Source organism: Saccopteryx leptura, chromosome 1 (assembly GCF_036850995.1).
Source record: "Saccopteryx leptura isolate mSacLep1 chromosome 1, mSacLep1_pri_phased_curated, whole genome shotgun sequence".
Taxonomy (NCBI): Eukaryota; Metazoa; Chordata; class Mammalia; order Chiroptera; family Emballonuridae; genus Saccopteryx; species Saccopteryx leptura.
The window spans coordinates 375795920-375820616 of record NC_089503.1 but is presented as its reverse complement, the minus strand read 5'-3'; the positions used below and the strand labels follow the sequence as shown (position 1 = coordinate 375820616).

Here is a 24697-nt window from a genome sequence, read left to right as displayed (position 1 = left end):
ACGTTCGCTGAGTGCCTGTGCCCTATAGGCACTTCAGTCATTGCACTGGGGTTGAGAACGAGACAGTGAGCTTGATACTTGACCAGTTTCCTCTTCATAGAGTAAAAATATGAGGGGAGGATGGCATTTAGGAAATACGTTTCTCTAAATTAATTGTATGTATGGAAACCTGAGATAAGGTTCACGTTGTTGCTAATAGAGGTTCTCTAGGGATTAGAGTCCAATGAAATTTTTGAAAATGCTGTTAGTGGTGCTTTATATTTTTATGTATTTGAAACCATTACAAATGAAATATTTTCCCATATTTTATTTACTTACAATCCTGTTTATTCCAAAATGAATTTGAAGTAGCTATTTACTTAGATTCTTTATAGACAGTTTAAAGATAACTTAGTGGTACTCTCTCCTAATAATAGTAAGAGCTGAACTTAAAAGTTTTTACTATGTACAGAGTGAAATACCAGTTTTCTTAAAAAGTGTCAGGTTCATTAGGTGGGTTAAAATTGGTTTGTTTTCATTATTTCTCTTAAGTATTGTTTAAAAATATTTATTTTTTATCTTTTGTAGATGTGAAATTTTATATCTTCTGTTTAAATTTTCTGTATGCTGGTCACTTCTCTTAATTTTGTATATTTTGGTTCTCTGCTTATTTTATGATGTTACTAGCATGATAGAAAGCTTTCTATAAGGAACAAAAAGCGGTTGGCAGTTTTTCACGAGCCCTGAAGCAAAGAACTGGAGAAAGGTCATGGGCTTTGCTCACAGAGTCTGTGTGTCTGTGTGTCTGGTGCTGGGCAAGGTGCTGTTGATGTGTTAGCCCCATTTTAGAGATGTTAAATGGCAAAGCTGTGGTTTAAACCCAGGCTTGTCCAGTTCCCCTTCTCCCCTTCATGCTGTCATTTTAAACTGTTCCTTTAGTAGTGAGCTAACGCTGGTCAGTGATCCATCCTTACTTGATTTGTGCCTTCAATCCCATTCTCTAACAAAGCCAGGGACATTCCTTCAGGTGAGAAAAGAGGCATGTGTCAAAAAAAATGCCTTGTTCCCTTTACGATCCTGTGAAGTCCTGAGTGTAGGGAGAGATGGTAGGGTGGAGGGAGCTCACCCATTGGTGGTGCTCGGCTTGGGCATGGTCCTGCCTTGTGTGCTTACTAACAATGTGTTTTTGAACAAGGCGTTTAATCTCTCTGAGTCTTAGCTTCATCAGCTTTAAAATGAGGCTAATATTGGCTACTTTCTGTGGGGGTTCTGGTGTTTGGAGATAGCATAGGTGAAACTAGAATAAATCCAGTTTTCCTGGCACATAGTAGACACCTGAGAAATGAGAGCTGCTGGTATAATGAATAAAGGCAAAGGGAGTTGATAGTATTGGGGATACATGGATGCTTGCCTTCAGACCGGTCTGCACCGACTTGTAGGCTTTTGTTTAGGGATTGCTTCCGCCTTCCAAGGAACAACCAGTCAACTAGACCACCTTACCGTTGCCCAAAGAAGGAGGAAAAACTAGTCTTTTGTTAAAGCTCTTTGCTAATGGCAAGTATTTCTCGTACTCAGACTTACTGAAATTATTCTTTTCAACAGGCCCAGGATGCTCTGGGACAGGAGATGGAAGTGGTGAAACAAGGCATGAGCCACGGGGAACTCTCTAGTGAAGCTTATAACCAGGTGTGGGAAGAATGCTACAGTCAGGTTCTGTATCTCCCTGGGCAGAGCCGCTACACACGGGCCAACCTGGCGAGCAAAAAGGACAGAATTGAGTCACTTGAAAAGAGGCTTGAGGTTGGTATCATTTTAACATTCATATTTAAATGTACTATGATTGAAATAATGAACGAAGTAATACCACTGGAAATAACTTCAGAAAAGTAGACCTGAAGGTGATTTACCTTTGCAGTTCTTGAGAGAAAACAACACTGAAGTGTTTGATCCTTTTTGGCCTTTTTTTTTTGTTGTTGGATTTTCAGAGTTGCTGGCCTTCATGACGGAGAGTGTCCTCCAGGGTGGCCACAGGTCAGTCAGACCGTTTGGCTGTGGGAGCAAGGAGCCAAGAAGTTAGCACTCGTCACTCAGAACAGTGTAGATCCATGCTGGAGTAGCGTGTGTTCTCTGAGAAGGGAACTCTGGGACCTAAGAGCCTTTTTTGCTGTAGCCAGAAGAGCACATTACAGCCCTCTGATACCTTTTTGTTCATCCTCTGATTCCTGTGAGTTTGTTACAGAGAGTACGCTGAGTTGGATTATCTAGACCAGGGGTCCCCAAACTTTTTACACAGGGGGCCAGTTCACTGTCCCTCAGACCGTTGGAGGGCCGTACTATAAAAAACACTATGAACAAATCCCTGTGTACACTGCACATATCTTATTTTAAAGTAAACAAAATGGGAACAAATACAATATTTAAAATAAAGTACAAGTAAATTTAAATCAAACTAACCAGTATTTCAATGGGAACTATAGGCCTGCTTTTGGCTAATGAGATGGTCTATATCCGGTTCCATATTTATTACTGCTAGCCATAACAAGTGATATGACGCGCTTCCAGAGCCGTGACGCGTGCGTCCCGCGTCACCGGAAGTAGTACTACGCCGTGCTTTGCGTCCCTCTCTCACTGACCACCAATGAAAGAGGTGCCCCTTCCGGAAGTGCAGTGGGGGCCAGATAAATGACCTCAGGGGGCCACATGCGGCCCGCGGGCCGTAGTTTGGGGACCCCTGATCTAGACAATGGCTTCCATGTTTTTAATGTCTATGAAGATGTTGAAATGTACTAGATGGGAGTTGCATGGTATGTGGTTTCTTAATGTCGTCTGCATGTTTTGAATTCCAGAATCTGTAGGCATTTTGCCAGTGGCATGCAAATTGTGGTTCATGGGCCACTAGGCTGCCTGGTGGATTCTTCGTGGAGTCTTTAGGGATGTTTCTGAGGCCAAGTTGGAATGGAAAGGAGAACAGGGTGCTTCACGCAATCACATGGAGAAAACGGCCTCAGTTTTCTCTTATGTGATACCAGTTTCTCTTTACAGAAAGCATATTTGAAAATATTTTTATTTAGGGTTAAAATTAAAAAATGGTAAAAATTTACTGGGGTGGTTGGGGCTGTGTGAGGCTAGGGAAATGAGCAGGAAAGTCAGTATCTTTTTTCATTCTGAAATGTAAAAGTCTTTAAAGTGTAGTTGACATACAGTAGTATATTAGTTTGAGGTGTACAACATAATTTGCCATTTATGTACCTTACAAAGTTATCACCCTGAGAAGTCTAGAAACTGACACTGTGCAAAGGTATTGTGTATTATTGACTGTATTTCCTATGCTCTACATTAGATCCTTGTGACTTGAATATAACTTAAGTTTGTACTTCTTCATCCCTTTCACCTTTTTTTTTTTTTTTTTTTTTTTTTAAACAGAGACGGAGAGAGTCAGAGAGGGATAGATAGGGACAGACAGACAGGAACGCAGAGAGATGAGAAACATCAATCATCAGTTTTTCGCTGTTAGTTGTTCATTGATTGCTTTCTCATATGTGCCTTGACTGCGGGCCTTCAGCAGACCAAGTAACCCCTTGCTCAAGCCAGCGACCTTGGGTCCAAGCTAGTGAGCTTTGCTCAAACCAGATGAGCCCACACTCAAGCTGGCGACCTCAGGGTCTCGAACCTGGGTCCTCAGCATCCCAGTCCGACGATTTATCCACTGTGCCACCGCCTGGTCAGGCCCCTTCACCTTTTGCCCATTCTTGCATTGCCCAAACCTCTGGCAACTCTCAGTTGGTGTTCTGGTGTTCAGTTGGTTTTTCGTTTGTTCATTTGTTTAGTTGTTTAGATGCACATGTAAGTGAAATGATACAGTGTTTGTCTTCCTCTGACTTACTTCACCTAGATATACCCTTTGGGTCCATCTATGCTGTCTCAGAGGACAAGATTGCACTCTCTTCTATGGCTGAGTAATATTATAGTGTATATGTACACAGCACATCATCATCACCCACCATCTATGGATGGACACTAGGTTGCTTGCATGTTATGGCGAGTATAAATAGCTGCAGTGAACACAATGGTGTGTATATCTTTTCAAATTAGTGTTTTCCTTTTTTTTGGATAAATGCCCCAAACTGAAAGTGCTGAATTGTATGGTAGTTTTATTTTTAATTTTTTGTGGAACCTCTATACTGTTTTCCATAGTGGGTGCACAACGGTTCCCTTTTCTCCACATCTTCATCAACACTAGTTGTTTCTTGTCTCTGCTCATAGCCATTGAGACAGGTGAGATGGTATCTCGTTGTGGTTTTTACATGCATTTCCCTGATAATTAGTGATTTTGAGCTACTTTTCATAAGTCTTATCATCTGCCTGTTTGGAAAAGTCTATTCAAGGGTCCTGCCCATTTTTAAATTGGATTATTTGTTTTTTTGATGCTGAGTTTATAAGTCTGTTATATATTTTGGATATCACTTCCTTATCTGATATATCACTTGCAAATATACTGGTCACAAAAATTAGGGGATATTTTATCTCTTCATATTCATTTTGAAATATCCTCTAATTTTTGTGAGCGGTTTATATATCTTTTCCCACTCAGTTGGTTGCCTTCTTGTTTTGTTAATGTTTTCTTTGGCTCTGCAAAAGCTTTTTGGTTTAATGTAGTCCCGTTAGTTTATTTTCAATTTTGTTACCCTTGCCTGGGGAGACATATCCAAAAAGAAAAAGCAGTATCTTTTTATTTGAAATTATTCTGAGTCTTAATTTTGCCTTTAAGAACACCTTAAGAAACACACAATGGTTAATGTCTGTGAACCTATTTTGTCATTTAGTGGGAAGTTATAATTTGGTTTTGAAGTAATTCTCATCGTGGAGGAAAGCTGCTCTCCGGTTGCAGGCCCCTGGGGCCGTGCTGCTGACTTCCAGCAGGGTGTGCTGTTGCTGCTGACTTCCAGCAGGGTGTGCTGTTGCTGCTGACTTCCAGCAGGGTGTGCTGTTGCTGCTGACTTCCAGCAGGGTGTGCTGTTGCTCTGTGTTTCAGTCCAGGCGGCCGAGGAGCCTCAGCGGTTGCATTTTAAATTATGTTTTCTGTTGTGCAGGCTTCGTTTCTTATAAATGATAGTTAGCAGTGTAATTCTGATCCGAGGTCAGCATCATAGTTGATTGGAAAACTATTTGGAGAGGTTTCTTGTAATATTTGTATATATATACTTATGTCTCTCACATAGTTTGAAAATCTTCTCATTTGAGGTGGGTAAACTCTGCCTCAAATGGTAAGGACATTTTGTGCTCTTTAAAATGTAAAAACCGTTTTCCTCTAAATCTCATTTACTTTGTTGAGGCACTAACTTTCATGACAGCAAATAAATGTGTCACAAAGTGAGTGGTGCCATAAAGTACAGTAATTTTTATTTCTATTTTGAATTGGTCTTGTGAGTTTTGAAGGGAAAGGACAGAAAGCGCCGCTGCTGCTCTTCTGGAGATTTATTTGGGTCGTTTATGAGCAAGCATTAAAAACATGTGGTTCTCTTTGTTCAGTTCAGTACCAGGAACGGAAATCTTCCGTTGAACTATTTTTGTTGAAGTATTGGTGATTTTGGAAGAATATTCATAAAACAGTTTGAAGTAATTTTTTTTTCTTAACTCCTGGATATTGTTTACCCAACTAGTTACTTTTAAAGAATATGTAATCAAATCCTTTAATTTACTAAACTATGCTTATTTCAAATGAAAGTTCATTAAATCTTTAAAAAGAAGAAAAGAGACTGAAAAACCCAAATAAACAAATCCCCCGTTCCACTTGTACCCATCCCTGATTCAGAACTAGGTTTGTCTGAGCTTATTTTAGTTTTTGAAGACACAATTCTACTGGTTTGAAATACATATTTTATTTCAATTGTGGTAATTCTTTCATCATTTCAGTTGATTGCTAAATTATAAACATTATTCTAAGTTTGTTGTGGGGAAGGAACTTCAGTTGTATTGTATAAACTAAACACTATACTTCAATTATCCTTCCCACTGTTAGGTTCAGGGCGACAGGCCTCTCTGTGGCACAGGGCGCCCGGCTCCAGTACGTTTGCTTTCTGCTGCCGTGAACTCTGCAACAGCGAGTTTAAGTTATGGTCTTATCACAGCATATCAGGCAAGATGAAATCCATCTTTGTCGTGGTTGGTGTCTCCTAAGTGGATTAAAAATATTTTATATATACCCTGAGGTTTATATTGGAACTCGTCTTTGAGCCATTACTCATGATTAATATTTGAACTAAATGAAAATCCTTAAGATACTCCTTTTAAACTAATAGAAACCTCTCAGATTTTATGAAGAATGTGGTGGGTGGTGCAGAGAGTCTGTTAAATAGAGTCAGAATGTAGACACAGGTCAGAAGTAAGTGGGAAAGACTTCTGAATTATAACCAAGTCTACATACATAGTTTATTCTACTTTGGAGGCAGAATTAATTTTAGAATGTTGCCAGACATTTGTGTGTAAAATAAGACAGCAACAGAAACTAGAAATAGCAGCTGATATCAAGAAGGAAAGGTTAGAAAGCATAACATGTTCATGCCATTTAAATATAGTGGCAGAAAGCCCTCTGAATTTTGACAGCTTCTGTGAGGGTATTATAGGAATATGGTAGAAGGGTAGAGTGATTGCTGTTTATAGAGCTATCCCAAAAAAGAAAAGGTTAATTTCTCTTCAATGTCATGTTCTGTTTTTTTTTTAAAGGAGGAATGGCTATAACTGTAGGAAAGTTTTCACCAAATGGTTAAAAATAAGAGAGCTTCAGTACTTCACTTAATCACACGTTCGGTGGTGCTCCTGGGCCTCTGCTTTGGCCAGCCCGGTCCCAGGCCCCGGGTCCAGCAGGAAGGGCAGCCGATGGGCGCTCCGCTCTGCGCACTGATATCTGGAAAACGCTTCATGTGGAGAACCTCGTTTTCTGACGCTGCCAGATAAATGAGTCATTACTGTATTTGGGAAGTGCAAATAGAATTTGAAGTGTTCTAATTTGTTTCCACTTTAAGTGGAAATAGGAAATCATCTGAAGACATAATTATTTTGAGTGAAATAATTTCCAGTAGGTGCAAAAGTGAAATGAGAAGTCTGAATTTAGGCCTGCCATTAAATTTAATAGTATTTGAAATAGTATCTAAACTGCTGTGTTGAGGAAGTTTGGCTGAAAAGTAGATTTTGTCATGTTAGCTATAAAAATGGCAAGGCTTTCCTTAGAGGTGGGAGCCAGGTCCAGGAGCAATACTTCTCCCTGTGTTTTACTGGCATAGTCAACTTAGTTAAGAAATATTATGTAACATTGACTTCTTGGAAATAAAATAACTTAAAGAACACAGATAACACATTGAAAATCTTTTTCAGTGTGTTTGTAGAACTGTACGGACCCCTGCCTTAGAGAGTGGTAATGTTTCAGCAAAACTGGCTTGCAGAATGGACCTTGTTTTCTCAGCGGCTTCATTATAAAGTCAGATGTTTTCACACAGGAAAAATGTTCCCTTAATACTTGAAAGAGTGAAAACTTAGGGTAAGGATTAAGGTGGAGGGCAATTTTGGGTGGAGGACTACGTGTTGTATCTCAGTAGGTTTATGCTTAGAGAGAGAAAAAAAGGGGCGTGTGTAGCATGGAATGCAGGAGAGGGGTCCCCAGTACTTTGGAATGCTCTCTCAGGCTCCACTTTGTCATAACTCTTAAAGACGTGCCTTGTTGTTCTAGCAGGACTCTAGAGCTAGACCAGAGGTCTCCTTGGTACAACCGTGTTGCTTGTTACGCCTCAGCATTGAGTTGAATGTTTTTCATGCAGTTTATGTTTCATTTTCTAACTTGTGCAGATGTAAAGAGCTCTTGGTATATAGCTTTGTTGTGACATTACTGTTCTTGGAAAGGTGTTGAGTCAAGTTTTGCCATACTGCTTAGCTTGCTTTGCAGGGGTGCAGTCTCACAGTCGCTAACTCTGACAGATGCTAACAATAATCACGTAGTGGACCTGCATCTCCTCAGTATAGAGAAGGTTGGCTGATAACCCTTAATGCTAGTAAGCAGTATAGAGAAAAAGAACCACCCATGGACTCTGGTTTGCAAACATTTGCTGGTTGAACCACATCTTTGCTACTACAAGATCACATTGCTGAATGCTGGACTGGGAAGTGGAGCTGCCATTAACTGTATTTATTTGGGGTATACTTAAACCTGTTTTTCCAGTGGTATATGGTCAGATTATGGGCCCCCAAGCAAGAGTTTCAGTGAGGGATGCTCTTAAAGTTTCTGAACCTCACTGTAACAGACTTTAACTGAAGACGGTATTGGAGACCAAGGATAATGTGTTTATTTTGGAATTACTTAAGCTTAGTAACCTTAACAAACTTAGTGAGTTTGAAAGTAACAATTACACTTTTATAAGTCCCATACAGCCCCCTTTTGTAATGGCCCAAGGAAACACTTATGGTTCTACTGATTCATCTCCTGGGGACCATCAGTTTTCCACTGGTCTCTGGCCAGTCTTTTCTAGACAGTTTCTTTTCTATGCATTTAAAAAATAACATTTATAGGGCGTTTTTCTAAAAATAATGCCAGTACTTTGTTTTTCTAAAAATAAATGCCAGAAAATTTAAAAAGAAATTTAAAAAATGAAGAAAAGAGCCTCCCATCGAGACATAATCACTGTAACATTTTGTGGGGTGTGTATTTATATATATATATGTGTGTGTGTGAGTTCATCTATATATAAGATGAAATGTGATAGGAAAAAGGTTATAATACATAACACGTAGCTATGTATGGATGAAAAGAGGAAGGTGTTTAAAATTGGGATCATCATTCTGCTTTGTTCATTTTATAGTACAATATTATAAATATCATTAAAAATGAAAAGAAACCTGATTACTTGCTCTCATTTAAAGTATGTGGCAAAGATTAGCTTTGGTGAATCTACAAATAATTATACGAGTTAGATTCTTCCCAACTTCTTAAAAAGTTATTAAGTAACTTTCTTTCCTCTGTAAAATTTTTCTGAGAGGTGTTTGCTTACCTGTAGTTTTATGTAGCTTAAGAATTAAAGAATTATGAATTTAAAAATATAAACTGGGGAAAGTAAAAGCTTTTCTGAAGAGTCTAAATTCTTCTAAGTGGGTATATACAGGTTAATGTCTAAATTGGAAGCATGATGGGCAGCTCCATTAATCAAGGTCAGGAGTCCCCAAACTACAGCCCGCGGGCCGCATGCGGCCCCCTGAGGCCATTTATCTGGCCCCCGCTGCACTTCTGGAAGGAGCACCTCTTTCACTGGTGGTCAGTGAGATGCATCCTGTGCTCCTGGAGTACTGTATGCGTCGCTCATGTACAGTACTACTTCCAGTGATGCAGGACACACGCGTCACGGCTCCGGAAGTGCATCATATCACTTGTTACAGCTAGCAGTGACAAATAAGAAAAAGCAGGCCCATAGTTCCCATTGAAATACTGGTCAGTTTGTTGATTTAAATTTACTTGTTCTTTATTTTAAATATTGTATTTATTTCCGTTTTGTTTTTTTCCTTTAAAATAAAATATGTGCAGTGTGCATAGGGATTTGTTTATAGTTTTTTTATAGTCCGGCCCTCCAACGGTCTGAGGGACAGTGAACTGGCCCCCTGTGTAAAAAGTTTGGGGACCCCTGATCAAGGTTTTGTTTACCTGTGTGTAGAATAATTTGTCAGGGAACTGTCTGGTGGCGTCAAGCCATTTAGTCCACTGCTTGGATTTCTTCAGTCGTGTTTGCACTTATGGGGTTGAGGCAAGGAGGACTTCCATTTTATTACCAGTGACATGGTCCGAGTATTAGACTTTCAAGTAGGACATGACTGTGTAACTTCATCACTTAGTGACTGGCTGTGTGGCCTAGGCGAGTTACTTAACCTCTCTGGGTCTCAAGTTTTTTTATCTGTAAATTTTGGGTAGGTAATAGTTTGTAATCTTGTGGAAGTGAGAGTTTGAGATAATGTAAGATTAAGTGAGATACTGTGTACCCAGCAGGTAGCAAGTTTTAGTGAATGGGAGTTTTCTCCCATGTCTCAGGTTTGTATCATCCTTAGATTATGTAAGTAGAGGAAACTTGGTTTGAAACTCTGAGATATGGAGAAGTAACTTCACCTTGAACAGCAGAGTGGCTAAGTTTTTATTTTATAAATTTTGATGACTGTCTGAAATTTGAGACATAGTTGATCTTAGGAGAGAGATTAAAACTAAGTCTGATTTTGGTTAGTGTAAATGGATTTTACATAATTGTGGATTTTAATTTACCATTTTATATATACAGTTTGGTATGTTGAAATGGTTGACATACTTGTACATTTTAATGTCTACATTACATTTCATTGTATTGGCGTTTCCATGGTTTGCGGTGTACAGTCTTAAAATAATTAGCCTTTAGAGTAGATACTGAATTTGAACTTTAAAAAACCGCTTATTATGGGAATTTAAAAATATATCCAAAAAGTAAAAGTAGACTAGCATAGTGAGTCCTCATTATCACCACCCAGCTATGACAGTCATCAGCTCATATGGCCACTTTGTTTCAATTTCCCCTTCCCCATTATCTTGAAGCAAATTCCAGACATACTATAAAACAGTTATGGTGCATGAAATTTGTCACCTTGTTTTTCTTACACATTTATATGTAGATTTATTCATCTCCTCTTTTAAAGATTTTTATTTATTGGTTTTACAGAGGAGGGGGGAGTGGGAATTATCAACTCATAGTTGCTTCACTTGAGTGGTTCATTGCTTGCTTATGTGCCTTGAGTGGGCAAGCCCAGGGTTTTGAACCATCGACTTCAGTGTTCCAGGTCAACAATCTGTCCACTGTGCCACCACAGGCCAGATTTCATCTCCTCTTTTTTTTTTTTTTTCTTTTTAAGAGAGAGAGAGATACAGGAAGGGACAGATGAGAAGCATCAACTTGTAGTTGTGGCATCTTAGCCTATTGCTTCTCATATGTGCCTTGAATGGGGGGGGGGAGTGCTTCAGCTGAGCCAGTGACCTTGGGCTTCACGCCTGCGACCTTTGGGCTCAACTCAGTGACCCTGAGGTCATGTAGATGACCTCACACTCAAGCTGGCAAGGCCACACCATGCTCAAGCCAGTGATTTTGGGGTTTCAAACCTGGGATCTCAGCATCCCAGGTCAAAGCTCTGCCCATTGCACCACCGCAGGTCAGGCAGCTCCATACGCCTCTTTTAAATTGAATTTTACTCTTTCATTTTGGCTGTAGTCAGCTTTAATTATATCAAGTGTTGTCCTACTTTAAATTTGTAATGTTATAGTGAACATTAGACATGTAGTGCTGATATTTATTTGAGAGAGAGGCAGGGAAAGAGAGAGAGAGAAACAGGAACATGGAACTGCTCCTGTATGTGCCCTGACCTGGGAATTCAGCCGGTGACGTCCAGCTCTGGGAGGACGCTCCAACCCACTAAGCTATCCAGCCAGGGCGTTTTTGTTTTTGTTTTTAATAGAGCGACAGAGAGAGGAAAGGAGAGGGAGGGGAGAAGGAAGGGAAATATTCATTTGTTCTACTCAGTCGTGCACTCATTGGCTGCTTTCCGTGTGTGCCCTGACCAGGCCTCGAACCCGCAACTTTGGTTTCTGGATGATGCTCTTTACAGAGCTAACAGGCCAGAACTTGTGCTGATGCATTTTTAAAGCAAATTTCTGTTGTAACCATGTTGGGAGGCTTGTCTTGTGTCAAGTGAATAAAGTATTTAATCCTAGCTCCATTATTTTTGTTAGATGTTTTACGAAGACTTTGATGTACCTCTAAATGCATATAAGGATTTAAAAAAATTTTGATAAACTTTTGGTAAATCTACTATAAATGTAGTGACTTAAAAATTATTTTGGGGGGAGAACTTTTGGTAAATCAGCCTTAAGATGCAGTGCAGACTTCTTAAGTCTATATATATATATATATTTTTAAATTTTGTTTTCTCAAAATAAGTCATCCAGAGCCTGACCAGGTGGTGGCGCAGTGGATAGAGCGTCGGACTGGGATGCAGAGGACCCAGGTTCGAGACCCTGAGGTCGCCAGCTTGAGCGCAAGCTCATCTGGTTTGAGCAAAAAGCCCACCAGCTTGAACCGAAGGTCGCTGGGTCCAACAGGGGGTTGCTCGGTCTGCTGAAGGCCCGCGGTCAAGGCACATATGAGAGAGCAATCGATGAACAACTAAGGTGTTGCAACGTGCAATGAGGGGCTGATGATTGATGCTTCTCATCTCTCTCCATTCTGTCTGTCTGTCCCTGTCTATCCCTCTCTCTGACTCACTCTCTGTTTCTGTAAAAAATAAAAATAAATAAAAAAAATAAAAAAAAGTCATCCAGAGCAGGTGCTAATGCTTCATTATGTTTCTTTTTTAAAGGCTCAGAAATGTGGGTCTGGTTAAACCAGAGTCGTGTTCTTCCCTGGTCTTTCTTTTTAAACAATACGAGTTTGTCCTCGGTGGCAGTGGGCCCCAACCTCTTTTGGGCCATGGACTGTTTTAATGTCAGAAAATATTTTCACGGACCGGCCTTTAGGGTGGGACGGATAAATGCACAAAATAAAATTATGCGACCAGCGTAAAAACTGTGGTATTTTTAAATATAATTGTCGAACTTACGAGACAAGCATCAAGAGTGAGTCTTAGATGGATGCAACAGAGGGAATCTGGTCATTTTTTAAAAATAAAACATTGTTCAGACTTAAATATAAATAAAATGGAAATAATGTAAGTTATTTATTCTTTCTCTGCTGACCGGTACCAAATGGCCCACGGACTGGTACTGGTCCATGGCCTGGGGGTTGGGGACCACTGCTCTGTGGGACTTTAATGTTGTTTTTGTGTGTGTGGGGGGTGTAGGGCCGGGGAGCTGGGGCTGATTGAAGGTAGTTCTGTCCCATGTATGCTTCGGACGGACGCCGCTTGATGGAATCCGTTTCATAGGGGCAAGGTGGGAGGGAGGGTAGGGAGAGGAAGTAGGTTGAGGGAGGGAGGAAAGGAGGAAAAGACAATCAAAGAAATCAGCACTGATTTAATAATTATTCCCATGGCTTTGACCTCACAGTTTTAAGTGTGTGTTGAAAGCAAGCGTGTGCAGATCACTTTGCAATCTGAAGTGGTTCAGTTGTGAGATGTAGTCACACCTAGAGAAGGTGTGTGCTGGGGGATTCTGCATGCATCCCTCTGGTTCCTTGTCGGCCACCTCTCCCTGGACCTTCTGAGCTGGGGTTTTCTCTGCCCTCATGTACCAGCTTTAGAATTTTGTTCAAATCTCTCTTCTGTTAATGTCTCTCTCTGTTCCTTTGTGAGTTTATACATTTTTAAAATTCTTTCCCCTAATTTTAGAATGGTCTAAGGAGGCAGCCCACCTGTGTGAGAGAGAGGAAGGGGGAGAGAGAAAGAAAAACAAACCCATTAACTTGCTGCTCCACCTGTTCATGCTGTCATTGGTTTATTCTTGTATGTGCCCTGACCAGGGATAGAACCTGCAACCTTGGTGTGTTGGGATGATGCTCTAACTAACTCTCTACCTGACCAGGGCTCATTTTTCTTAATTTTATGTTATTCTCTTTCTTTAATGGGTTATATGGTAAGTTGAGGATTTTTACATTATAAAAATAATCTAGTAATTTTACAGTTTGAGGGCTTGTGCTTTAATCCCAATTCTGGTACATTAATTGGATATTATCCAGTTATTTAAAATACACATGTGTAAGCAGAAGTACACGTTTGAGAGAAGGTGGTGAGACTGAGTCACTACCCAGTTCCCATTCGGTGCCGATTAATTAGAAGTTATGTTTAGCCGTAGAGATGAGTTTTTCCATGCTATGAAATTCAAGCGTGCTTTGAGATTGAATCATGGGTAAAATTATTATAAATAGGTTATTTAGGACTGACCTATAAAACCCCTCAGGTATAAGACAGATCCTCCTTAAGCCTAATTTTGTGATACAGTAGCTGAAGTATAAGAAACTCCTAATGTAGTTCTGCCTTGAACCAGAACTGCCCTTTTTTAGTCTTATTATTTAGCCTGCTTTTCTCATGTGTGCTAATGTGATGTTTTCCCAGATAAACAGGGGTCACATGACGACAGAAGCCAAGAGAGCTGCAAAGATGGAAAAGAAGATGAAAATTTTGCTTGGGGGTTACCAGTCTCGTGCGATGGGGCTCATGAAACAGTTGAATGACTTATGGGATCAAATTGAGCAGGCTTTCTTAGAGTTACGCACTTTCGAAGAACTCAAGAAACATGAAGATTCTGCTATTCCCCGGAGACTGGAGGTAAGATGACTGCCCTGGATCACTGCCTAGACAGACAGTGTTGAAGAATTGCCCAGGCTCTCCTTCTCCCCTCTTCCTGTGCAGGCTGTCGTCTGAAGTTGATGATGCTATCTGACTTTTCTTCATTGAGAGCCTAAACTTCTGATCTAGCATTGCCTGGGTGTTGATGGATAGACCAGGCCAGTGGTGGAACAAAGGCTTTTCCTTGACTCATTTTTTGTATAATGATACATTATGAAAGGAATACGTACCCTTATATCCCATTCAAATGGTACATTAAACCAGTGTCTTTTGCTTGGTAATTTAGGATGATGTGTATATAGTCATTCCAAAGCATCAAGTTCCTTTTTGGTCACATTTAATTTAACTGTTTCCCAAGCGTGCGTGGTAACCCCCCTCCAGATAAAGTGCAGGCAGGGCTTAAGGACATTTGTGGGTATTGGTAGGACAATAATGGCTCGTTTATTTTTAAATTTTTTAAATTTTTAATTGATTTTTGAGAGAGAGACAAGAAGTGAGGGAGAGGGAAGAGAGAGAGTGAGAAGCATCAACTCATAGTTGCTTTACGTTAGTTGTTCATTGATTGCTTCTTTATGTGCCTTGACGATGGAATTGGTGGGGGGGTCTCAAGCTGAGCCAGTGACCCCTTGCTCAAGCCAACCACTTTGGGCTTCAAGCCAGCGACCTTTGAGCTCTAGCCAGCAACCATGGGGTCATGTTGATGATCCTGTGTTCAAGTTGGTGACCCTGCGCTCAAGTTGGTTACCCTGCGCTCAAGCCAGCACGACCTCAGGGTTTTGAACCTGGACCCTCAGCATTGCAGGTCGATGTTCTATCCACTGCCACCTCCAATTAGGCGTGGCTACTTTATTTGACATAGAAGATACAAAAAGGTGGTAGCAATATGACCAATCAAAGAGTGGCTGTAGTAGTATTTAGTATTTGTTTTATAGCAAAAGTAGCTAATTTTGTTTCTCTTTGGGCAATACTTGCTTCTAAGAGTCATGACTTAACCCAGCTGTTTGCAAAATAATAAAGTACCACAAGATATATTTAATTTTCAGTGTGATTACATATGAAATAATTAATATTTTTGTCTTTTCAAGTGTCTAAAAGAAGATGTTCAGCGACAACAGGACAGAGAAAAGGAACTTCAGCAAAGATATGCTGATTTGCTGCTGGAGAAAGAAGGTTTAAAAAACAAAATGTGAAGCACAGTTTGTATTCTGTCACAAGATGAATTAATTGCTGGTTTTCGTACTCTGGAAGGCTGAAGCTGATGTTTATCTTCATTGACAAATTTGCCCATGATATGTGGTTTTTTTGGTTGTTTATTTTAAATGATATCGATCTTACACATTCTATGTATAAAGACTTTAACTCCACAGGACATTTTAGGGTTTAAATTATTATGACAATCATTCTTTTAGCAGTGTCATATTTGCAAGTTTTTTTTTAAATTTTGGCCTTTATTTTAAAAGCCTATTTTAAAGTGCTGCCTGTGAGTATACTCTTGAATAAAAACAAAATGTAAAAAATTGAGAATGTAGCCTTTTGTTTGAAGTAATTGGAAACTTAGAGTACCCACAAACCAGCAAATATGTTCTCTGTCATATTTGATGAGTAACTCTTGGGTAATCAAAATGGTGATCCAGTATCTTAACTGAAATCCTTAAGATGTAATCCTTTTGTGGCTTTGTTTTCACTATTTCAGTATGCAATGGTCATTTGTCTGTGTACTGTACTGACAAGATACCTCTTTTTGCTCCCTCCAGTATCATGTTAGGAACGTCTCTTCTCTGCCCAGCTACTTACATGTATAGTTTATGGATTAGGACTCAAAGGTTTAATTTTCCTGGACGTATTAATTTCTTATAAATATTTTTGACAAAGGCATTTGAAAGATTGATTTTAGCAAGGCTGTCAAACTTTATTAAAGCTCGGTGTTTATCTTAACAAGCCAGCGACACAAATGTGGAATTGGGGGAATGGATGGGTAGAGGTGGGAAAATCTAACTTCATAACAATTCATATGACATCTTTTAGGACAGTATTAGGTGACTACAAGTTCAATATAGCCCAACAGTATGTTGGACTCACCAAAAAATTTGCCCAGTCTTAGAATATTAGGGACTTAAAAGGGAAGGAGGGTTTCATTCATTCATTCATTCATTCATCAGGTATTTAGTGACTGTATACCTGGTGTAGAGTCCTGGGGATAGAACAATAGAACAATGAATAAAATAGGCATAGTTCCTGTTTTGTGGGGCTTACAGTAAATTTCAGTGTTACTGAGTGACATTTATGTTCTAGGCACTTTTAAGTGTTGGAGTTAAACAGTTACAAAGACACAGTTCTTGCTGTCATGGAGGTAACATTTGTGGGTGGAGATAAACATACAGGGGAAAGTGTCCGATTGTGAACTTTAGATTCTCTGGAGGGAATTAAAATAGGGTGATGAGAAATAGTGACCCGTGGCTACTTTAGGTTGGATGATTGAAGAGCTCTCCAGGGAGGTGACATTGAAGATAGGGTGTGACTGCCATCTCAGAAGGAGCCATCCTTGTTCGATTCAAGGCAAGTGCAGTGCGGCAGTGTGAATAGCTAGCACTAAGGTGTGTCTGAGGATCAGCGAGTCAGTGTGGCCAGAGTGTCAGTGGTGTCTGTATGAAGCCTGATTGTATGGGGCCATATCTATAAGGAGTTTGGGTCTTATTCTATGATGGGAAGCTTTTCCTTCTAAGCCAAGGAGTGACGTGGTCAGATTTGTTTTAGAAACTTCCTGTAGCCATACTGTGGGTTATCTCACCAGGCTGAAATAGGCACTCCGGTTAGGAGCCTGTTGCAGTAATCCAGGCCAACACCATGATGCAGACTAGGACTGGAGCAGCCCCGATGGAGGTGTGGGAGGGACTGAGCAGCAGTGGTTCTGGTCAGATGTCAGTTTACATTTCCTGGTATCTGCTTCATTCTGGTACTTCTTCCAGTCATTTTGCATGGGCTTTCTGGGAAATTCTTTGCTATCTATGAATAATGATGTTCTAACAGTCTTATTTAATTCTTACTGCATGTTTTGTTGGCTGAAATGTTTAGAACAACATTAGACAATCCTTGTTTTTTGATTTTGATGGGAATATCGCTAGTGTTTTTACCTTTAGGTTGGCTGTTTCGAGTCAGATATTCTTCATCTAAAAAGGAAATAGCCCTCTATTTTTAGTTTTTAAAGAATTTGAATTAGGTATGGTCCTGGAATTTTGTTAGGTATGCTTTTTGGATAGCTGTTAAAATGATTATATAGTTTTTCATTTAATTTGTTGATGACATATTAATAGATTTTTCAGCATAAATCATCCTTGAACTCTTGAAATCAGGTAGATCAATTAAAAAAAAGAAAAAGAAAAGATGTCCAGTTTACTTGCGTCTTTAAGTAGACTTGAATTATACAGATTTGAAATTGTTGGTCTAATAGTAGTAGTCACAACTCACTCTGATTTCAAAGTTTGAAGCAGTGCACGTACCGTGAGCCTAAAAATCAACCAAGAACGGCCGCCTCAGTGCACTTGTAGACTGTTCTGGCTTCTGCCACATTGCAGTCCAGCTTTGACTCGGACACGGACATGCGTCACCCTTTGTTAGTGTCTCGTGAAGCCAGGGTTCCTTACAGCACCACTCTGAGCGCGACTTTGGTGACTAGTTTAATATGCACATTTACCCTGTTCTCTTACAGGCCTTTATTAAGTGGTAGCAGTAAAACTAGTGTTGAAGATCATGTTTGAGTCTCAGTAACTTTGGGACAGAAATTAAATGTGATCAAGATCCTAAAGGAACTACCACTATGAGCAAGAGTCCTTTTTGAAATATCAGAAATAATGGTGAGATAAGAAAAAGCAGTCTCAAAGGAAAAATACACTATAGTGATTGTGGGCTTCTGTGGTCCCACTGTGTGCGCCCCTTGTACATATATTTTTCTGGGAAAATTAGTTTTGAAATACGTGGTGTCTTCTGGAATGCATTTTCCCTAAAATGTGACTGCCTTATTGGTACTACAGAATTTGATTTGCTAATATTTTACTTAGGAAAATTGCATTTTTACATGAGTGAGTTTGGTCTTTTGGCTGTCGTCCAAGTTTTGACGTAGGGATTTTGCTAGCTCTGTAAAGCAGATAGGATAACTAAATATATTTTTCTATGCATTAAGCAGTTTTATTATAGCACAGGAGTGATTTGTTCCATGAAAGATTGAAGGACTGTGCTTATAAAACTTGAGTCCAGAGCCCTTTTTTGGAAAGAATTTCTTGATAACTATCTGTTTCTTTTGTGACTATTAGTATGTCATTTATTTTGAAATATAAGTAACTTTAAAATTTTGTTTTCAAATGTATTTTTGCTTTTGTGTTTATTATTTACTAAATTTAGGTAATTTATACTTTTCTAGCAAACTTTTCATTTTTTAAGAAATTTAATGTATTTATTAGCAAAGAGTTTTAATTAGAAAGAATAAAAAATTTCTATTAAATTTGGTACTTCTAGGTTAAAAGAAATTTACCTTTTCTTAGTTCCACCATTTCATATTTTTTCCTTACTTAGACTTGCTAAATGTGTCTTTTTTCTTTTCAAAACACCAGTTTGGATTTGTTTGTCAGTTGTGATTTTGTATTAATTTCTCATTTTGTGTTGATTATTTTTGTTTTCTATAGATATTGTATTTTCTCTGTAATGTTTTGAGTCTGATGTTTATTTGGTGATTTTGTTTGTATACCGATGAATGCGTTGGAAGCTGTTGCTTATCACTAATTTCAAATCTGTTACACCCCAGCTATGCTGATGTGTTTTGCTTTCTAAGTTGTATATTAATGTTTTAAATGTTTGCTTTATTAAGAATATTCAAATTTTTCTGTGTAGTTGACTTTTATTTTTCCAGTTTTTGCCACTTGTAGGATTTTTCTACTTTGTGGAAAGAAAGTATGGCTTATATAGTTTTTGCTTTTTAGAATTTATTGAGGTTTGGGGGCCTAGCTTTTAAAAAAGGTATTTTCTGGATGGTTTTAATGGTTTATTCAATTAGTGTCAGACAGGTGAACATGCATTTACTCAACCATTTTAATTACATTATTCCAATTTTCTTTTCTTTTTTTTTTTGGTTATAAACTACCATAGACTGGTAGTATTGTCTTAAAGTCTCCTAATATAGCTATTTCTCTGAATGTTACCTTGTTCGTCTCTAGAGCTTCTGCTTTGTGTACTTTGATACTATTATTTAGTGTACAAGTACTTGTGCTGTTAGGTACAATTCATGAGGCAGACTTACTAGTCTGTAAAGTTATTTTTTTGTCCTATTTATGTTTTTGCCTTGAATTTTACTTCCAGACATTAGAATATTCCTTTTTTTTGGTTCATATTTGCTTGATAAATTGATTTTTATCCTTTCATTTTTAACTTTTATATAATTTTTAGTTGTCTCTTAAACAGCATGTCTTTTTATATTTCAGCCAATTTGGAGAGTCTTTGCATTTTATGAGGGGAGTGTAATCCATTTGCTCTTATGTTAATTACTGACTCTGATCTTCTGTGAGCCTGTCTTATGCTTTCTCGCTGATTCCTCTCATTTCCTAAATGGACTGTAATTTCCTGGCTTTAATTTTCTTAGTGATTTAGAAAATATACATCCTCCTTTAAACTGTACAAATGATTATAGTATCATTTAGGGTTCAGGATCTATTCAGGAGAAAGAAACCCTACCAGAATTTGAACAGGGAAATTTCTTGGTATTTATTGATTTTAGAGAGGAGAGAGAGAGAAAGGTGGGGCGGGGTGGGGGGTGAGGACCGGAAAGCATAAACTCGTTGCTGCTCGTATGTGTCTTGACCGGGCAAGCCTGGGGTTTCAAACCGGCCACCTCGGCATTCCAGGTTGACGCTTTACCCCCTGCGCCACCGCAGGTCAGGCTGAACAGAGAAAATGTAACATGAAGAATTACTAACTAGCAAGAGGGGGTTGCTTATCCTCTCAGAGGGCCCAAGACATCTCTCAGGAATGCAGGACTTGCGGGTGTAGGGGCAGCCACTGCTTGTTGACTGAGAGAGTGCCCAAGGAAGGGACAGACTTGGAAGAGCCCCTTCTTTCCCTGCAAGGCTGAGATTCAGATCTCATTGAAGGAAATGTGTGGCCCACTGGAAGCAGCAATTTGCTGAGGTGCCACTGTTTGAGGTGACAGGCAGGGCATCAGGGAAACTCGAAGTCACTTGCTGAGGTACCAGTGACATTTGGAGGACAGCTGCTTCTGGGGCACCAGACCAGCAAACCCGGAGAATGTGCACCACTGGCTGGTAGGGGCGCCCCGGCTGGCAGGAAGGTGACATGCTGGTAGTGACTCGAGGAGCACGAGGGAAAAGCTCTGCGGCCAGCAGACGGGAGGTCCCTTCCACTTGCAGTGTCTGCCGTGCCGCCAAATGACAGCGCCTAATGCGTCCACTGGCAAATAAGATATGTTTGTTCGTTACAACTTGAGTACCACGAAGCGGGGCAGAAGGGTGGATTTGCAGCTGGCTCTGACCATTGTTTTTCAGAGTCACACTCAAGCCTCTGTTTTTCTTAGCGGCTGAGTAAGGAATGAAGCCGGCGTCTGAACCGCCTTTAATCCCGTTAACAGCTCCTTCCCACCGCCATAAGGGGACTCTTTCTAATTTTAGTCTCTGGGCAGTCTCCAGGGTTGTGTGCTCTTCCGCCGTGCAGAGTCTATTCAGGGGAAAGAAACCCTACAGAGTTTGAACAGGGAAGTTTCCTGGTACTGACTGATTTTAGAGAGGAGATGTTGACTCCATCTGGTTATCCCTTGTGGCCAGTCTGGGGTTTGGGCCCAGGCTTTTCCTCTTCCTGGAAGTGTTTCCTTGTTCCTTATCCTTCCTGCAACGGTCCGTCCATCCTTTGGGTCCCCTTTATTCCAGATGTTCAGCCAAAGCAAAAGACAAGGAGGGGAGTTCAGCAATGTTATCTCTTTAAAAACATTTTTATCAGCAGTACATCTGTATGTTTTACAAAATTAAACTCTGGGATGATGGTGATGGCTGGAATAGAGCAACCAAACCCCCCCAGCCAGCATTTACAACATAACTGCATGCCATGCGGCCCCGAGTCTGTGTGGGTGGGGATAAGCCAATAGACCTACAGAGGGCACAAGACCTGGGTGCTGTTAAGTCTGCAGGAACACGCGGAGGCAAGGAGGCATCTGACACCCAAGACCAGGAGAACCCTGCAGTAGCCAACAAGTATTCTTGGAATGAGTGGTAGACCGATTTGAGAACAGTGGCTAAAACTAGAGTTTTGCCTACTGCTGTAGTGGGCGAGCCAAAGGGAGTAAATAAACGTGTGAAGACAAATTAGCCTCAATGATCAATGTGCATGTCTTCTTAGATAGGACTAAACATTTCCGAAGCCTTCCTGTCTCAAGGCAAGATTTTTTCCTTTGGTGGGAAAGTACAACTTAGTACTGAGAATTAACATTATCAGATATAACATATTTGTTGACCTGCCATGTTGACTAGTGCTGCCCAACACTGTACCACCACACTACAGGGGACTGTCAAGCCCTTGTCCTGGGGCTGTTCACATCACCATGTGCTGAAAGGAATTGACTGGATTAGGAAGACTTAGTATGAAAAAAATCTCACTTAAAGTATTGCTTACATGTTGAAATGAGAATATTTTTGATAATAGTGGCTTAAATAAAATATATTATTAAAATTAAGTCCACCTGTTTTCTTTCTACTTTTAAAAATGTGGCTAGTAGAACATTTAAAGTTACATATGTGGCTTGCATTATATTTCTACTCCCAGCACTATTCTAATTTCTTTGTTATCGATTGCTAATTTAATTCTACTGTGGTTTGAGAACATACTCTGGATGGTTTCAATCTTTTTAAGTTTATTGAAACTTGTAAGACCCAGCATATGGTCTGTTTTGGTGAATGTTCCTTGTTCACTTGAAAATGTGTACTCTGCAGCAGTAATGTTCTATAAATAGCAATTAGGTCACACTGATTGGTAGAATTCAGGTTTTCTATATCTTAAAGTGCTTTTTTTCTCTCTTGTAAGTTGCTGAGTGAGGTATGGTGAAATAAGCAACTGTAATTGTGTATTTGCATATGTCTCCATTCAGTTCTGTTTTTGCTTCTATTTAGAAGTTTTGTTACTGTCTACATACACATTTAGGATTATTATGTTTTCTTATAGAATTGTCATTTTTGTCATTATGAAATGTCCTTTATAACTGGCAACATTCTTTGGCTCGAAGCCTACTTTGATATTAATATTGCTACTCTAGTTACTTATGATTAGTGTTTGCATGATATATCCTTTTCCATCCTTTTAGCCTCTGTAGCTTTGTAGTTAATGTGAGTTTTTATAGGTACCCTATTGTTTGTTGGGGTTGACATGTATCTTAGACTGCTTAATGTTCCACAGGTCCTTGAGGCCCTGTTCTTTTTAAAAATGATTTCTCTTCCGTCCTTCATTTTGTATAAGTCGTATTTCAGTTTTTCGAGTTTGCTGAACTTTGTTTTTGCAGCGTCTAATGTGTTATTCCTTTGCAGTGAAATTTTCATGTCAGATGTATTTTTGTCTTTAGCAATTCCATTTTGTTCTGTTTTATAAAATTTCTCTCTTACTAGTATTCATACTTTCCTTTACATCCTTGAGCCCATAGAGCATGTTTATAATAGTTGTTTTAATACCTTTATCTGCCAATTCCATTGTCTGTCATCTCTGGGTCTATTTCTATTGACTGATTTTTCTCCTGGATCCTGGCCATTTTCCAGTTTGTTGGTCTAGTACCTACAAAGGGTGGCATACATTGTGAATGTTCCATTGCTGGCTTTGTTTTCTTTATAGTGGGCTTTATTTTAGCAGATAGTTAATTTACTTGGATATCAGTTTAATCCTGTTGAGGCTTGTTTCTAAGCAACTAACTGGCCATGCCTGTTTTTGTAAATAAAGTTTTATTGGAACACAGCCACGCTCATTTGTTCCTTATTGTCTGACTGCTTTCACTGCTACCCCCGGGGAACTGCCGAGTTGTAACAGAGACCATATGGCCTGCACAGCTTAAACTGTTTACTTGCCTGATTCTTAAAGAAAAACCTCGCCTACCCCTGCTTGAGTAAAGCATTTATTATTTTAAAATGAGTTTATATGTAAATATCTAAGAAACATTCCCAGTTTTAATTACACAGTAAATATCAATAGCTATGACCCAATGTTTCAAAGTGTAGAGGAACCCTGAGGTCCCCCCCGATTGAGACTGCCATTTTAAACTTGCTGGATGTAGCGAATGCCTTCTGCCTGGAGAACCCGCACTTCTCTGTGCTCTTTGATCGGAAGGGCGCTGTGCCTTGCTCTCCTGGGTCCTTCCAGCCCCACTGTCCTTTCCTTACTCTCCTATTGTGTTTTGAGGTTTTTCAACTGAAATAAGAAGCAGAAGTGACTAGTTAGATTTTGTTTTGTGTTTATTGGTCCTAGAGAGATGTGCAAAATATAGTTATGGGGGAATACTAATAAGGCAGTAAAATCTTATTTGGAGATGAGGTGACTGCAATCTCATGAAGGGAATAGATTTGGCCAAATAATGAAATTAATGTTCACGCCAAGTCCAGGGTCCAACCCTTTTACTTTTTTTTCTTTTGTATTTTTCCAAAGTTAGAAGTGGGGAGGCAGTCAGACTCCCGCACGCGCCCGACCGGGATCCACCTGGCATGCCCACCAGCGGACGATGCTTTGCTTATCTGGGGTGTTGCTCTGTTGCAGCCGGAGCCATTCTAGTGCCTGAGGCAGAGGCCATGGAGCCATGCTTGGCACCCGGACCAATGGTGTTCCAATGGAGCCTTGGCTGTGGGAGCAGAAGAGAGAGATAGGAAGGAGAGGGGGAAGGGAAGAGAAGCAGATGAGCGCTTCTCCTGTGTGCCCTGACCGGGAATTGAACCTGGTACTTCCACACACCGGGAAGACATGCTACTGCTGAGCCAACTGGCCAGTGCCCCTACCCAATGCTTTTCCACTAGAACCAGCCACCCTGGGATCTGAAATCTCAGACCAGACCGATCCCAGAACACTTACTTGTTTTTAAGTAAAACAACTCTTTGTGTTACTGTACCTAATAAAACTGAGGGACTCACCTCCTGGAAAACTGGCATAAACTGGAGGTTTAAAGAAATCCACCATTTTGCCCTGGCTGTTTAGCTCAGTTGGTTATAGCAATGTCCTAATATGCCAAGGTTGCAGGTTTGATCCCCAGTCAGGGCACATAAAAGAATCAACCAATGAATGCATAAAGAAGTAGAATAACAGGTCCTGGCCGGTTGGCTCAGCGGTAGAGCATCGGCCTAGCGTGCCGAGGACCCAGGTTCGATTCCCGGCCAGGGCACAC

At 39.9% G+C, this 24697-nt stretch overlaps 1 protein-coding gene across 1 annotated transcript in view; it reads left to right on the top strand.

Annotated features, from left to right (window-relative positions):
- Positions 1–23286, top strand: part of CDC5L (cell division cycle 5 like) — a 55118-nt gene extending 31832 nt beyond the window's left edge. The window contains exons 14-16 of the mRNA XM_066359302.1: positions 1582–1779; positions 14068–14280; positions 15387–23286. Of these exons, the coding sequence (XP_066215399.1) occupies positions 1582–1779; positions 14068–14280; positions 15387–15491 (516 nt within the window). The 3' untranslated portion in view covers positions 15492–23286. The remainder of the gene's footprint in view (positions 1–1581; positions 1780–14067; positions 14281–15386) is intronic.
- Positions 23287–24697: the final 1411 nt, after the last annotated feature.